At 36.0% G+C, this 12,776-nt stretch overlaps 1 protein-coding gene across 20 annotated transcripts in view; it reads left to right on the top strand.

Moving 5' to 3' along the window:
* Positions 1-12,776, top strand: part of TNS3 (tensin 3) — a 211,629-nt gene that overhangs the window by 78,153 nt on the left and 120,700 nt on the right. For 9 of the 20 annotated variants that reach the window (XM_063404585.1, XM_063404548.1, XM_063404575.1 and 6 more), the window contains 6 exons: positions 2,934-2,986; positions 3,510-3,595; positions 3,746-3,917; positions 8,007-8,057; positions 9,289-9,411; positions 11,004-11,068. In XM_063404585.1, coding sequence (XP_063260655.1) covers positions 3,768-3,917; positions 8,007-8,057; positions 9,289-9,411; positions 11,004-11,068 — 389 coding nt within the window. In that variant the 5' untranslated portion in view covers positions 2,934-2,986; positions 3,510-3,595; positions 3,746-3,767. Of the gene's footprint in view, positions 1-2,933; positions 2,987-3,509; positions 3,651-3,745; positions 3,918-8,006; positions 8,058-9,288; positions 9,412-11,003; positions 11,069-12,776 lie in introns of those variants that run through there. The other 11 variants (XM_063404638.1, XM_063404655.1, XM_063404646.1 and 8 more) reach the window with 4 other exon arrangements.

Genomic DNA, 12,776 nt, shown 5'->3' on the forward strand with positions numbered 1-12,776 from the left:
GCATGGGCACCTCTCCCTTGGGCTGTGGGTGGATCTCTGCATCCCCCATGGACTCCCATGGATTGCAGGGGGACAACCTGCTTCACCATGGTCTTCACCATGGCCTACACAGGAATCTCGGCTCCAGTGCCTGGAGCACCTCTTCATCCTCCTTCTCCACTGACCTTGGTGTCACCATGTTGTTTTCCTTCACATGTTCTCCCTTCCTCCTCTTCTCTGACTAGGAGCAAAACCTGTGACTTTTCCAGCAGCTTCCCACAGGAGCCATCTTTGTGGCCCCTGCTACCACAAACCAGGCTGTGCAAAACAAATACAGATAGTTTTGTCTGAGGACTTAATTTTTGAGAAAATTGGCATAACAAACTCTATGATGAGCCCAGTACTAGGTGCAGGAGCCAGTGGTAGTAAAAGAAGCAATACAGAATGTGTCAAAGAAGATGTCTGGCTTGAGTTTTTACTGGAAAAGGGCAATGACACACTACCTTGGATGCAGTGAATTTGCTTATTAATACAAATCTGTGACTGGAGAGAAGATGATTGTTTTTTGAGAAGCTATTGCTTCTACCTGCTGGCCTTCATACAACTGCAGATAAATTTGACCAAAAGGTTCCTGGCACTTGCTTACGTAGAGATAACGTCTGTGGTATTGTTTGAAATATAAAAATTATTTTAAATGGAATAAATAGATGAATAGAAGGTGTTTACTTTTTTGAAAACTGTTCCTTATATGTTCATTTATACTGCTGAGTATATTGGTTATGACAGCATTGCCAGGCAGTCCCAGGAAAGCGAGGAAACAAGAATCATGGGGAGAAGTTAACAGAAGAATAATCTTAGGGTGGTCTGTCCTACTCACAACAAATCAAGCACTAGTTTCACTGAGTCTATCGTAGTTACAACTCTAAATTTTTAGCCAGGTGTGCTTGAAACACCCCATATAGAACCACTGTTTTTCATTGCCCTGCATCTTCTCTACTGCTGTTGATTGTCAGGAAATGAAAATCATAGCTAGTTTTGTGAGATTTTCTGTGTAATTGTCCATTCTGGGATATGCCAGATGGCATTTGCTGTCTTGGAAGATTAGTCAAATTTTTTGCCATTATCCATCCAGTGTGTAGCAGGCAGTAAATAGTGTTTGTTTTCATTTGGATGGAGATGATTTGCCTGTATGGATGGTCTGCCCTGTGCTGCTGAATCCTGTTTGGGGAACTTGTATTCTGATGGTTTGGTGACACGGTATGCACACAGTAAATACATATCTCACTATTTTTTTTTTTACTAGTGGTTTGCATTATCTAATTGTTCATAAGCTTGTACACTGCATGCTACTAGGATTTATATTAGTTTATGGCACAACAGTGTGAAATAGAGAATGATTTTATCAGCAACTTTCTTACTAGAGGAAGCTGTTTTAAGTGTCTGATTATTCAGGATACACGACAGTTTAGTCATCAAATTTCTAGTAAATGCAGAGGTACTTCTTAAGCAATGGATACATCTGTGATGAACAGAAACCAAGGAAGTGTAGAGAGTCTTGCTTCTAATGGCTTTCTGTTTATAAAACCAAAACAAAATATGCCAAAAGCTGTCCTAAATTTCAGTTATTTACTTGTTTTGGCACCAATGGTGTATTTACTTGTTTTGGCACCAATGGTGTATTATCTAAAGCCTTTAAAATTCTAAGAAGGGATTGGGAAAAGAGAGGCTGAAAATACCATGAAGTTTCCTCCTCTTCTATTTTCTAAGACAGAAACTAGTGAAACTGGGACCAAACACTTACATGAGGTGCACCTTATGCCATCAGTTGTGCTTTAGAATTTGTCAGAACAGTTCACTTTCAGAAATTCTGAAAGAAAATGTGTCAGTTTCAGGCTTGTAGGTGTCCTAGCTATTCCCAGATTTTGATACACAGCGTTATTTTATGGAGTTCTAAGGCATCTTCCATTCAAATGCAGTTTAGGCTTGGGAACACTTGTTGTGTGTAACCAAAATAGTTTATCAGTTTTCCAGCTCTAACCTTTAATAAATAAGCTTTTATGGGCATGTGTCTGTGAATGAGTATGAATTCAGGGCAGGGAGAGGAAGGACTACTCTTTCACTTACTGATTTACTGATGCATGATACTAAATTTAACTTCTGATTTTCTGTATCAAGACATACATATCTAAGTGCTGAATTAAAAAAATAAATAAAATATACAAAAGCTAAAATAGATACAGACATGGCTAAATGTAAAGTGAATATTATTATTTATTTTAATTAAATGTGTGTATAGAAGTAGCTGTTTATTTGTAGAGTTTTTTTCTTTTTAAACTTGTCCTGGAAGGAAGGGATACTGCCCCCTCTAGATGCCTTTTTCTCTCTGTTACATACAGAGCTTGGGTTACAATCACACTGGAGCTTAAATCTGAGACAGCTACAATTAGGTGAGACAAAGTCTATTACTATGGTTCATGAGGGAGAATATTTTTACCCTTTTTCATTCATAGTTACTGCACAAATGGAACTACAAAAATAAACTGCTACACATTCTTAGGATAAAATTCTCAGGAGTCTGATACAGAAGTGTGTATTTCAATATTGTCATAAGAAAATCAGTTGAGAGGAACTTACTTTTGCAGGTCTATACAAAAATTCAAGTTACATATTCTCAAAGCCCACTATGTTTTCTCTAATCTTGATGCAGTTACCAAGAAGACCACTAAAAATGTCACAAAAGACTTTTCTGGCAGTAGCGAGTTGGAAGAGGTAGTAGAAAGACAAAACCTCGGCATAACCACAGTGTTTGCATTCAAAACACAGAGCAATGATCCTTTTGTATTATCTTGTTGTTATAGTCCTTCAAATCATAAATTAAGAAAAAAGGCAGAACCGTTGACATGAGTGACAGCAAGTAAGGTTCTGGATTGATTTTTCTGCTTTGTTCGTTCCAGAATTCCAGCAGTGCTTTGAAGAACTTCTCTTTCAGTTGTGACAAAGTATCACGGCAAGTATTTCATTCATATTTTATGTAACAGTGTCATGTGGTGCAGCGGGTTTAGGCTTTGTTGTTTGTGGTTGTGATTTCTGTGAGTTCAGTCTTCTGCAAGATATGACCTGCTATGCAAGTACCATTTTTACAATGCCTGTATGAGAAAACAACTAGGCATAGTTACTGAGCTGATTTTTTGATATTTTATTAAGGACAAAGTTGTGCCCATCACTTGAAAAAGAAAGAGAAGTATTTGTAGACTAACCAGTGAAATTAATTCAATTACATTCATGTCTGTTGTACTTTGGGGGCTGGTTTTAGATTTACTTCAGTTTTACTCAGAGCAGGCTTCAAGATATGAGTTTTTTACGGTTCACTGGTCAAGCTTTCAATTTGTAAAGCATTTAAGGAATTCTACAGAGAGACATGTACAGACAGAAGTACCTATACATTCATGTTTGACTCACAAATTTGTTGTGGTAGTATTTGTAAAATTGCTTGTATTAATTTTGTTGCTTTTTGTCATTATTGGTTGCAGAGATTTTTTTCACTACAGTTCTGATGTAAAGAATTCTGGTGAAGAACTCCATTTGTGTTCTGAACTGAATACTTTGAGCTCTGTAGGTGTGTAATGGGTTGTAATTGTGATAAAATTACTGCAAACATCTGATGCTTGGCGGTAGGAGTCTAAGTTGCAATTTCTTCTCATTAATATGCCATGTTTCTTCTTGGCTGCATTGCTCTGAACTACTCTCACATCTAATTTCTTCCCAGAAGTGCAGACTTTGATCACATTATGGAGGAAGGCTATGAACTTGACCTCACTTACATCACAGAGCGGATTATAGCTGTGTCCTTCCCTGCTGGCTGTTCTGAGGAAACCTACCTCCACAATCTACAAGAAGTAACACAAATGCTCAAATCCAAACATGGTGATAATTACTTGGTACGTGTAAGATCAGCTGTTTGTGATGCATCTTTTGTCATGCAGGAAGACTACTTTATGTCCACATAAACCATTATAAACTGAAATCACTATTTGGTCCATCTTTACAGCTTTGTAAGCAAGTGTAAGTTTTTCAGTTGTGTTTTAAGCTGCTACATATTGAAAACATTTTTTTTGCTGCGGCAGTGCAGTCTCTGTGGTGATGTGGTGATAACACATAGTTAAATTCTGAAGAATAATTGCACTGACCATTTTCATTGTCCAAAGCCTGCTCTTAAAAGATACACACCCTGCAGTCTGGAGTGTGTTCTTCTTTTGTAGCAGTGAAACATCTTTTTTGTACATTTAGGTTCTCAGGTGAGTATCTGATAGCTTGTCACTGTTGTGTCTTCAACTTGTCAAGGGAACATGTAAAAGTAGGGTTGCTGTTGATGTCTTCTGTCCAACTCTTTCTCATTAACTTGTTTTAGGTGCATTTTTTGTGCCATTTGGTTTTCTTGAAATCATGCAAATGTATAGTGAGCTCTGTGTGCAGATTTTTTTTTTTTTTTAAGTTGACAACAAGCTGTGAATCTCTTGTGCTGTTTTCTGGTTAGTGCCATGGCATGTGTTGTCTCACCTTGTTCTATGAAGGTGAATTTAAAACAAGGCAAATATTTTATTTACTTTTTTTCTTGTACTGTCTTTTCAGGTAGTATGTGTAAACTGTTAGAATTAAATCCATGACTTCAAGAACATGAACTTTACTCGCAGTAGAAATTTGTTACTAGAGAGATTCCACTAATGATTTAAACACATTGTCTTCTTCTCACAAACTGAGATGTCATAGGTGACATTATGAACTAGACTGAACTTGTGACATGGACTGATAGCCTCAGAATGCTGCCTTGGTGCCCTTGGCTACCCTAATGTATCAGGCACTAGTAGCTTATAAGGCACACAATAGTAATAGTTTGAAAGTGACTTGTGTGTAAAGCTTTAAAGGTTCAAATTGTTCACTTGTTCTCTGGATTTTTCCACACAATAACAATATAAGCTTTTAGTCTCTCCAGTTAAATCTCACTTAATACTTGTTTGTATTACAAAAATCTGATATATGGTAAGTCTGGTTTAGTGTCTGAGAAGGATTGTAGTGTCTGACAGGGATTGTAGTCAGTTTCTCTTGCAAAGTTGAGATTTTTTTTTTAATTTTTGGTTTTAGTTTTGTTCTATTTATTAATTTGTTTTCTAATGGGTACTTTGGAAATGAGCTGTCTTGATAAAAAGAAAGCTTGATACCATCTAGTCCAAATGTGTTTCTGCAAATTTGCAAGATAAGCTGACAAAGCACAGCCAGGTTGTTAATTCAGTAAGCTTGTTTTCAAACTTCCTTTTAAACTACCTTTTGTTTCTCATGTTTTGAATACCTCTTCAGCCTGCTCAAGAGGCACATGTATATCAGCAAAGGAAAAAACCCTCAAAACCTCCACAAAATGGTATGCAAGTCAGCAGTCCTGCTGAAGTTGATGGGAGCAATTCTACTTTTTTATTGGGTCAGGGTCTCAGCTAACAGAACATATACTACAAATCAGCATTTGCCATTTTTTATCTAGTTTTCCTTTCACTATAGTGAAAGGAGTGAGCACATTGTTTCCTGTTTGAGTATGAGCTTGTTATGAAAAATATGAAAAAACCCCTTAAGTATCTAATTTTCTCTATCAGTAGAGGATTATACTCTGGCAGTCTAAGACCAGAGTCCTTCAGGGAGAGATGAAAGCCTGTTGATAGCTTACAGCAATTTTTTCTTTGCTTTGATGTCCTACAAAACCTTATTGCCTGTGAGCTTTGGTTCCCAGAAGAAACATGACTTTTCCAATATATGAAAAGTAGAAACTGAAGTAACACCACTCTTTCTTTTCTTCATACAAAATAAAAGTAAGTAGACCAAGCATATGTCAAAAAGGGACCAAACCCGATGCAGGTAATCTTCTACTGTGTCATGGTTTAATCTCAACCAGTAACTAGGCCCCACAGAGCTGCTCACTTGCTTCCTCACCAGTGGAATGGAGGAGAGAATTGGAAGAGAAAATGCATAAGATGAGCTTAATAGGTTAAACAAAAGCTTTACACACAAGCACAGCAAAATAAGGAATTATTAATTGCTTTCTATGGGCAGGCAGATGTTCAACCATACTCAGGACAGCCAGGCTTCATAATATGTAATGATGACTTGGGAAGACAACACCACCACTCTGAATGTCCCCGCTCCCTCCTTCCTCAGGCTTATGTGCTGAGTATGTTATGTGGTATAGAAAATCCCTTTGGTCAGTTGGGGTCACGTGTCTTGGCTATGTCCTTTCCCAGCTTCTTGTGCATCCCCAGCCTACTCACTGGTGGTGTGGTGTGAAGGCTCTTGAAAAGAAAAACATTTTTTGAAAAAGAAAAGCTCTTGACACTGTATGAGCACTGCTCAACAGTAACGAAAACATTCCTGTTTTATCAACACCATTTTCAACACAAATCCAAAACACAGTCCCATATGAGCTACTGTGACGAAAATTAACTCTACTACAGCCAAAACCAATACACAGTGGCATCTTTTTATACCATATACTTCTCTTCAAAGACTACTGCGATGTCTTGCTTTGTTGTATGTGAAATGTTGGTTCCTGTGCCTTCTGGTCTCTATTCTGTGCTGTTGGGATTCCCAGAGTATCTCAGTGTGATCACTGTAGCTTGACAGGGACTTGAGTACAACAGCATTTTTGAGTTTAGTGTCTGACCCAGCAGTGACAATTACCTATCATGAACAGGACTGTATCCTGACACACAGAAATTTTTAATTGTTTTTAAGTATAAATACAATAAGAAGGACAAATAGAAAAGTTTTTGTCAAATACCCCTTCTTTTCCTGTGGAAAATTTTAGATAGTTGATTTCTTAATATATCTTTAGCATTCATTTTAAGAATTCTGTACTGAGATCTGTATTGAGAACTGCACCTCTTTGTTAATTTGTTTTCCAATTATGAAAGCTAATAGAAAATTACAAAAAAAATTATGTCATTTAGAGAAGATAATGTGCATTTAATTCCAGTTTTACTATTGGTATTTCCAATAAGGATATATACAGTGATGTAGTTGCTTTAACCTGTTGAGTTTTTGGCTTCTTTGCTTAGACATCTGATGAGAGTGCTGGTTAACGCAAAAGAGCAATACTTTAGAAGAGTGTTGCACTTTAGAAAATTGTTCTTAAATTGTCTTTGGGTAGTAATAAACTGTATAATGGACTTGTCTCATATTTACTCTTTCTCATGTTTATGACCTGTTTATTCCATTCTCTCCATGTAATTAATGAGACTTTTTCAATGCTTATGCCATCTGTACGTAACTTGGGATGTGAAATAGACACACTGTGAAAGAGAATCTGCCTCACTAGCATTACTTCAGTTCTTGAGTAATGGTATTTCAACTTTTTGTTATTGACTGATACTAATTAAAGGCACTTTCTAATAAAGGAGTCAATTATTCTTGTATACGCTGCTTTCTTTTGTTAATTTTGCAGGCTATCTCTTCATTTATTCCTTATTAAGCACTAAGTGGAGGGTAACTTGTTATTTAGTGGGTCAACAGAAGAGTTGGAAGAGCTCATAGGCTAAGCTATAGTTAAATAGGTATGTCTTATCTTCCCTGAAAAGTTTTGACAGACCAATACTTTCTTGTCAGACACACAAATTCAAATATTTAACACTGTACCACCCTCCCAGATTTCTCACTGTTAATTCTTATGCTCTGCATTATATTGTATGGTAGCCAGGTGTCTCAGTATACTCTGACTCAAAGCCATGCAAAGTAAATAAGATGTAGTAGAATTTTAATTGTCCTTTTTCAAAATGTGCATTTAGGTTTAGCTTTAATTTTATTGTAAAATAACTGAATATCTAAAATGCATTTGCTAGTGCTGCCTGAGGTAAAATGTAATTTTGTTTAGTTTAATAGAACAGTGGGCAAACCGTATCATTGTAGTTTCTTGTAATTTTTATGTTTAAAATACCTATTTACTATATGTTATAGAGTCTTGATGGCTAATATTTTTTCTTTCTTTTGAACAGGTGTTAAACCTCTCTGAAAAGAGGTATGACCTTGCCAAGCTTAACCCAAAGGTATCAATTGTCTTCCATAACATAGCTTTCTAGTGTTAGATACAACTTAAATGGCCTGATAAGCCTTGGAGCTATGCAAGTGTTAATATACTGAGTAGTTTTGGATGATACTAAAAAACCTCACATGCATCTCTCTTTGTTTTTTCCCCAAGTTCTGTTTTGTGTCTGTTAGATCTGTGTTTTACACAGATATTCCTGTTGTTTTCTTAGACTTCACACACAGGACCAGAAGCCTGTTGTGACTTCTGAAAAACTTTGATTGGATGATACAAATTTTACTTCAAGTATACTTTTTTTGTGCGGTCACAGGATACTGGGGTTGTATACTGTAATACAGTCAGCTGAAGGTAGTGAAGCTGATTCAGATAAGGACTTCCCTTTTGTATTATCTTTGAATAATTGCTTCTCGGCCCAGTAGAGGTGCAAGGAATGTCAGAATGATTGATGTCTGACTCTTGTTCCTTCTCACAAATTGATGTGTTTGTTTGTTGTAAGAAATGGTGTGAGGATACGCTTCAGCATCTGTTATAAGGCAAGAAAGAGTAGCACAGATGTGTATTTACAGCAGTAGATTTACAGAAATAAGCTACCTGAGGAAAGTACTCAAACTCCTCTTAATTTTAACTTTTTGCATTCTCTATTGATCATAAAGGATGTGTTTTTTTAATATTAGGCATATGTTGAATGCATAATATGTATGTATTGCATATGTTTTGTTAGTAAATATGCATATAATAAAAATAGGCTTAGTCAACTGTACTATGTAATGAATACAAAATCTGAACAAAATTTTGACGTGCTGTAATCATGTTACACATGATTGAAATAAATTGAAAATAAAAGCCATTAAAAATAATCTTTGTTCTAATTCTGACTATTTACTGTTGTAAAATAGCAGAAATTCTAAATGAAAAATCTTTTAATATTTTAAATCTTTTAAAATGATTCAGAAATCAGAACGTTGTCATTTTTAAGTGGTTGGTGAGATTGGGGCAGGGCAAGGAGGAAGAAGTTTTTGGTTTTTTTGTTTTTATAAAAGTACTATTGCCTTAAAAAACAACAAATGCCCTCTTCCTCTTAAGAGACCTGTAAGCATCACGACAATTGCATGATTATGTGAGATGGGAAAAGTTGCTAAGACTTTCAACCATGACAGTTATTTGAATCCAAATTTTAGTATGTGATACTAGGGTCAAGGTGTCTCTCGTAAATGTTGCTTGTTTAATTGCAGATTATGGATGTGGGGTGGCCTGATCTCCATGCTCCACTTCTGGATAAGGTGTGCACCATCTGCAAGGCTATGGAGTCCTGGCTGGACAATGACCCTCAACATGTGGTGGTGATCCATTGCAGAGTAAGTGCAGTGGATGAGTTTGTATTCAGTTTCAAAAACCTTGTCCTTTACTCTTCTCATTTAAAAAAATAAAAAGTTATATCTGTTTTCAATGTTGGCAACAGTGTGCAGGTGTTCTGTTGATATAAGTAACCTTAAATCTATTGACCTTTCATTCTTGTTGAAGATTTCCTTTTTATGACTAAAGTCCTAGCCCTTGCTGCAGGTATAGCATGAACTGATGTTATTTCATCCTTCAAAGGTCACTTTTACTTCTGTAAATGTATTTAGAAGCTTGAGATTTTTCCATCTTGATGGAAAACATGTTCTGTGACACTCATGAATTTTGTTGCTGGATAAGAATAGGCACTGTATCACCGATCATCTCTTTAGAGTGTGTATGGTTTTAGGAAATGAGGTCATTAAGGACCTTCTGGATACTTTTGAAAGGCTTTGATTCACAGCATCATTGCAGTGCCTTAGAGCAAAGCTATCATTGTGCTGTGTTGCTTCCTCCTTCTTGCTCACAATAAACAGAAATAAAGAAAAACCATACTTAAATTTGGATAAAATGAATTCAGAACTGGGTTGGTAGCTGTGCTTGTGACACTTAAGGCAAACTTATCTCTGTATCACTGGCAGATGTTACTCTAAACAAAATGATGGTGATAATGGGATGGAAACTTCTCTTCAAGTGAGATTGTGTAGTCTCCAGTCCCAAATTTCTTCCAGGCAGAATGTCATTATTCTATGAAATACTTGAAATCTTACTAGTTTCAGGAATGCAGCCAGGAGAACAACCCATATGTGGGACAGAAGAAAAGGGAACAAAGTATTTCTAGGTATACAATCACTTACAAATTGATAATGTATGTTCTTGATTAATACCTTTTGCTAATATAGGTTTCCAGCCACAGAGATAGATACAGCTAAATACTATCAGCTGAGAGACTGAAAACTATTTCGAAATCTGTGGGAATTGCTGCTTGTTAAATTTTACAGTATTTGTCATGTAAATTATATAAAATACTTTAGAACATTTTTTAAATTATCCATAGAAAATCAGTTACTATAAATCTCAGGTGTTGGAGAGGTAAAAATGTGAAAACCTGCCAGAAAGGCCTGTTCTTTCTAAAATAGGTATTTTATAGCATTTCATCCTGGGAATTGCAACATTGTCTAGACTTGTGAATGATCTCTGGAAAAAATAATACAAAGTAAAAGTAGTTCATACATTTTTTTCTTTTTTTACAGTTGATTCCTCTTAACTGGTAAGATTTGCCAGCCATGAATGCAGAAATCCTACTTAGTGTTTTTTCATGTCACTTATCAGCCAATTTACATTAACAGAAAACTTCCATTATTTCCACCTTTCCATCAACACAGGGTGCATGAGCAAATGGACTCTGAATCTCTTGCCTTGAAATTATATTTAGTATGAGTCTAAAATATAATAATGCCCAGTAATGTATATATGTGTGTATATATATATGTATGTGTATGTGTATGTGTATGTGTATGTGTATGTGTATGTGTATATGTATATGTATATGTATATGTATATGTATATGTATATGTATATGTAATATATCATTCCCTTTTTCCTAATACAGGGAGGAAAAGGAAGGATAGGTGTAGTCATATCATCGTATATGCACTTTACCAATGTTTCTGCAAGGTAAGTGTAAATAATGCATGTTGCATATGTTTTTACAATAAACACTGGGAAAATACCTTTTAGTTGATTACTGTCTATAAGCTTAATGTTTGTCAGGTTTTCTTCTGAAAGAGTTTTGGAGCATGTCTTAACAGAATCTGCTTTCATGATAGTTTTCTTGTAATCCTGCTTCCAGCTGGTGACTGGATTGGGTGACAACCTAAGGTCCCTTTGAAACTGAGATTTTATTGGTTTGCAAAAAAAATTCTAAAGGATGTTTCCGGATGAATGATAGAATGTGCAAGAAACCATTTTTTTGTAATGATACCATATTTATACTATTAAACCTATGTATTTGCCACATCCATCAAAGTGGCCTCTTGAACTGGTGAGAAATTATTCTTTAAGTACTTAAGGAAAACTTATTAGAACCTGGAACCAGTGTTTGAATAGGGAATTCCTAGACATTGATCCAAGTGCAGAATGTAGTGTAAGAAATAGTCTAGACTTTATTTTGCAGTCAGTTCAAATAGTAGATGTCTCATTACTTAGTTTTCATTGTTTATTTTGGAATGCTCAAATTATGAAATAACAGTTGACAATTTATATTTAAAAAGATACAATTTAATAAATGGTCTCAAAAAGGATGGAATGCATTTTGGAAATTTTTGTTGGTTTTCTAATCACATTGTTTTCCCTTGGGTTTTTTTTTTAATTTTATGCATACATAAATGTATTAAAATAAGAATACACTCTAAATGCCATGGTTAAATCAAATTTGGTCCTGAATTCACACCAGCCTGTCAGTAATAGATTTGATCCACTACTGTAGTCGATGGAGTCTTGAATCGCTAGACATTGATGGCAAATTACTCATGGATGTCAGTCAAACTAGAATCCTAGAAAATAATTTGTGTGCATTAGGGTAAACCAAATTTATAAGTAATTATGGACCAAGAAGCCAAGTGCATTGTGTACACCAGTATGTGCTGAAAAAACCACTTGCTTCAGTGATTGCCACAATTTCATATTTTGTTGAGAAGTATTGTGAGTGAGAAAACCTGTGAAGTGAGGGTAGTACAGTTGTGGTGTGATTTCAGTGCTGCAGTATTATGTCATCCTTAAAGATGGTACCTGGTTATAAATATATTTTAGTCACACCATTACAGTCACATTCAGGTGTTGTTTTGTTAAGCCCCACAATGAAAGGTATCACCTTTTATCCCTAATAAATTCAGGATTCCTCTAGTGAAGTTGAGAGGAGTGAGCTCGAAAATGCCTCTTTAACTTTCTGGATATCTGGCAGCTGCTATCCAAAACTTAACTTTTCTGTGCAAGAGTGAGGTTGGGGGTTTCCCAGCTAGGATTTGTATATTCCCTAGCATTATTAAGACTCTTGAAAATAGTACACAGCAACCTTGCAGAAGCAGAAATTACTGCAGGTGCTGCTCGTAAGGGTGCCATCGACTGTGTCTGAAATGATACTTAGAAGACCTTGAAGATGTTCACACTAAAGAAAGTTCATAATTGTCAGCATGCATACTGTCCTAGTTCTGGCCAGGACAGGGTTAATTTTTTCATCATGCTTGAGGAAGTGTGGCCAGTACCCAGAGGTTATTCTATACCACCTCATGTCATCACTGAGGATGAGGGGAAGGGGATCCTTCAAGGGAGAAGAGGTCCCTTCTGGTTGATAAAGTGTGGCAGAGTGAGCCATCCAGCATTGTCT

The sequence above is a fragment of the Prinia subflava genome, chromosome 1 (genome assembly GCF_021018805.1).
Source record: "Prinia subflava isolate CZ2003 ecotype Zambia chromosome 1, Cam_Psub_1.2, whole genome shotgun sequence".
In the NCBI taxonomy this organism is placed as follows: domain Eukaryota; kingdom Metazoa; phylum Chordata; class Aves; order Passeriformes; family Cisticolidae; genus Prinia; species Prinia subflava.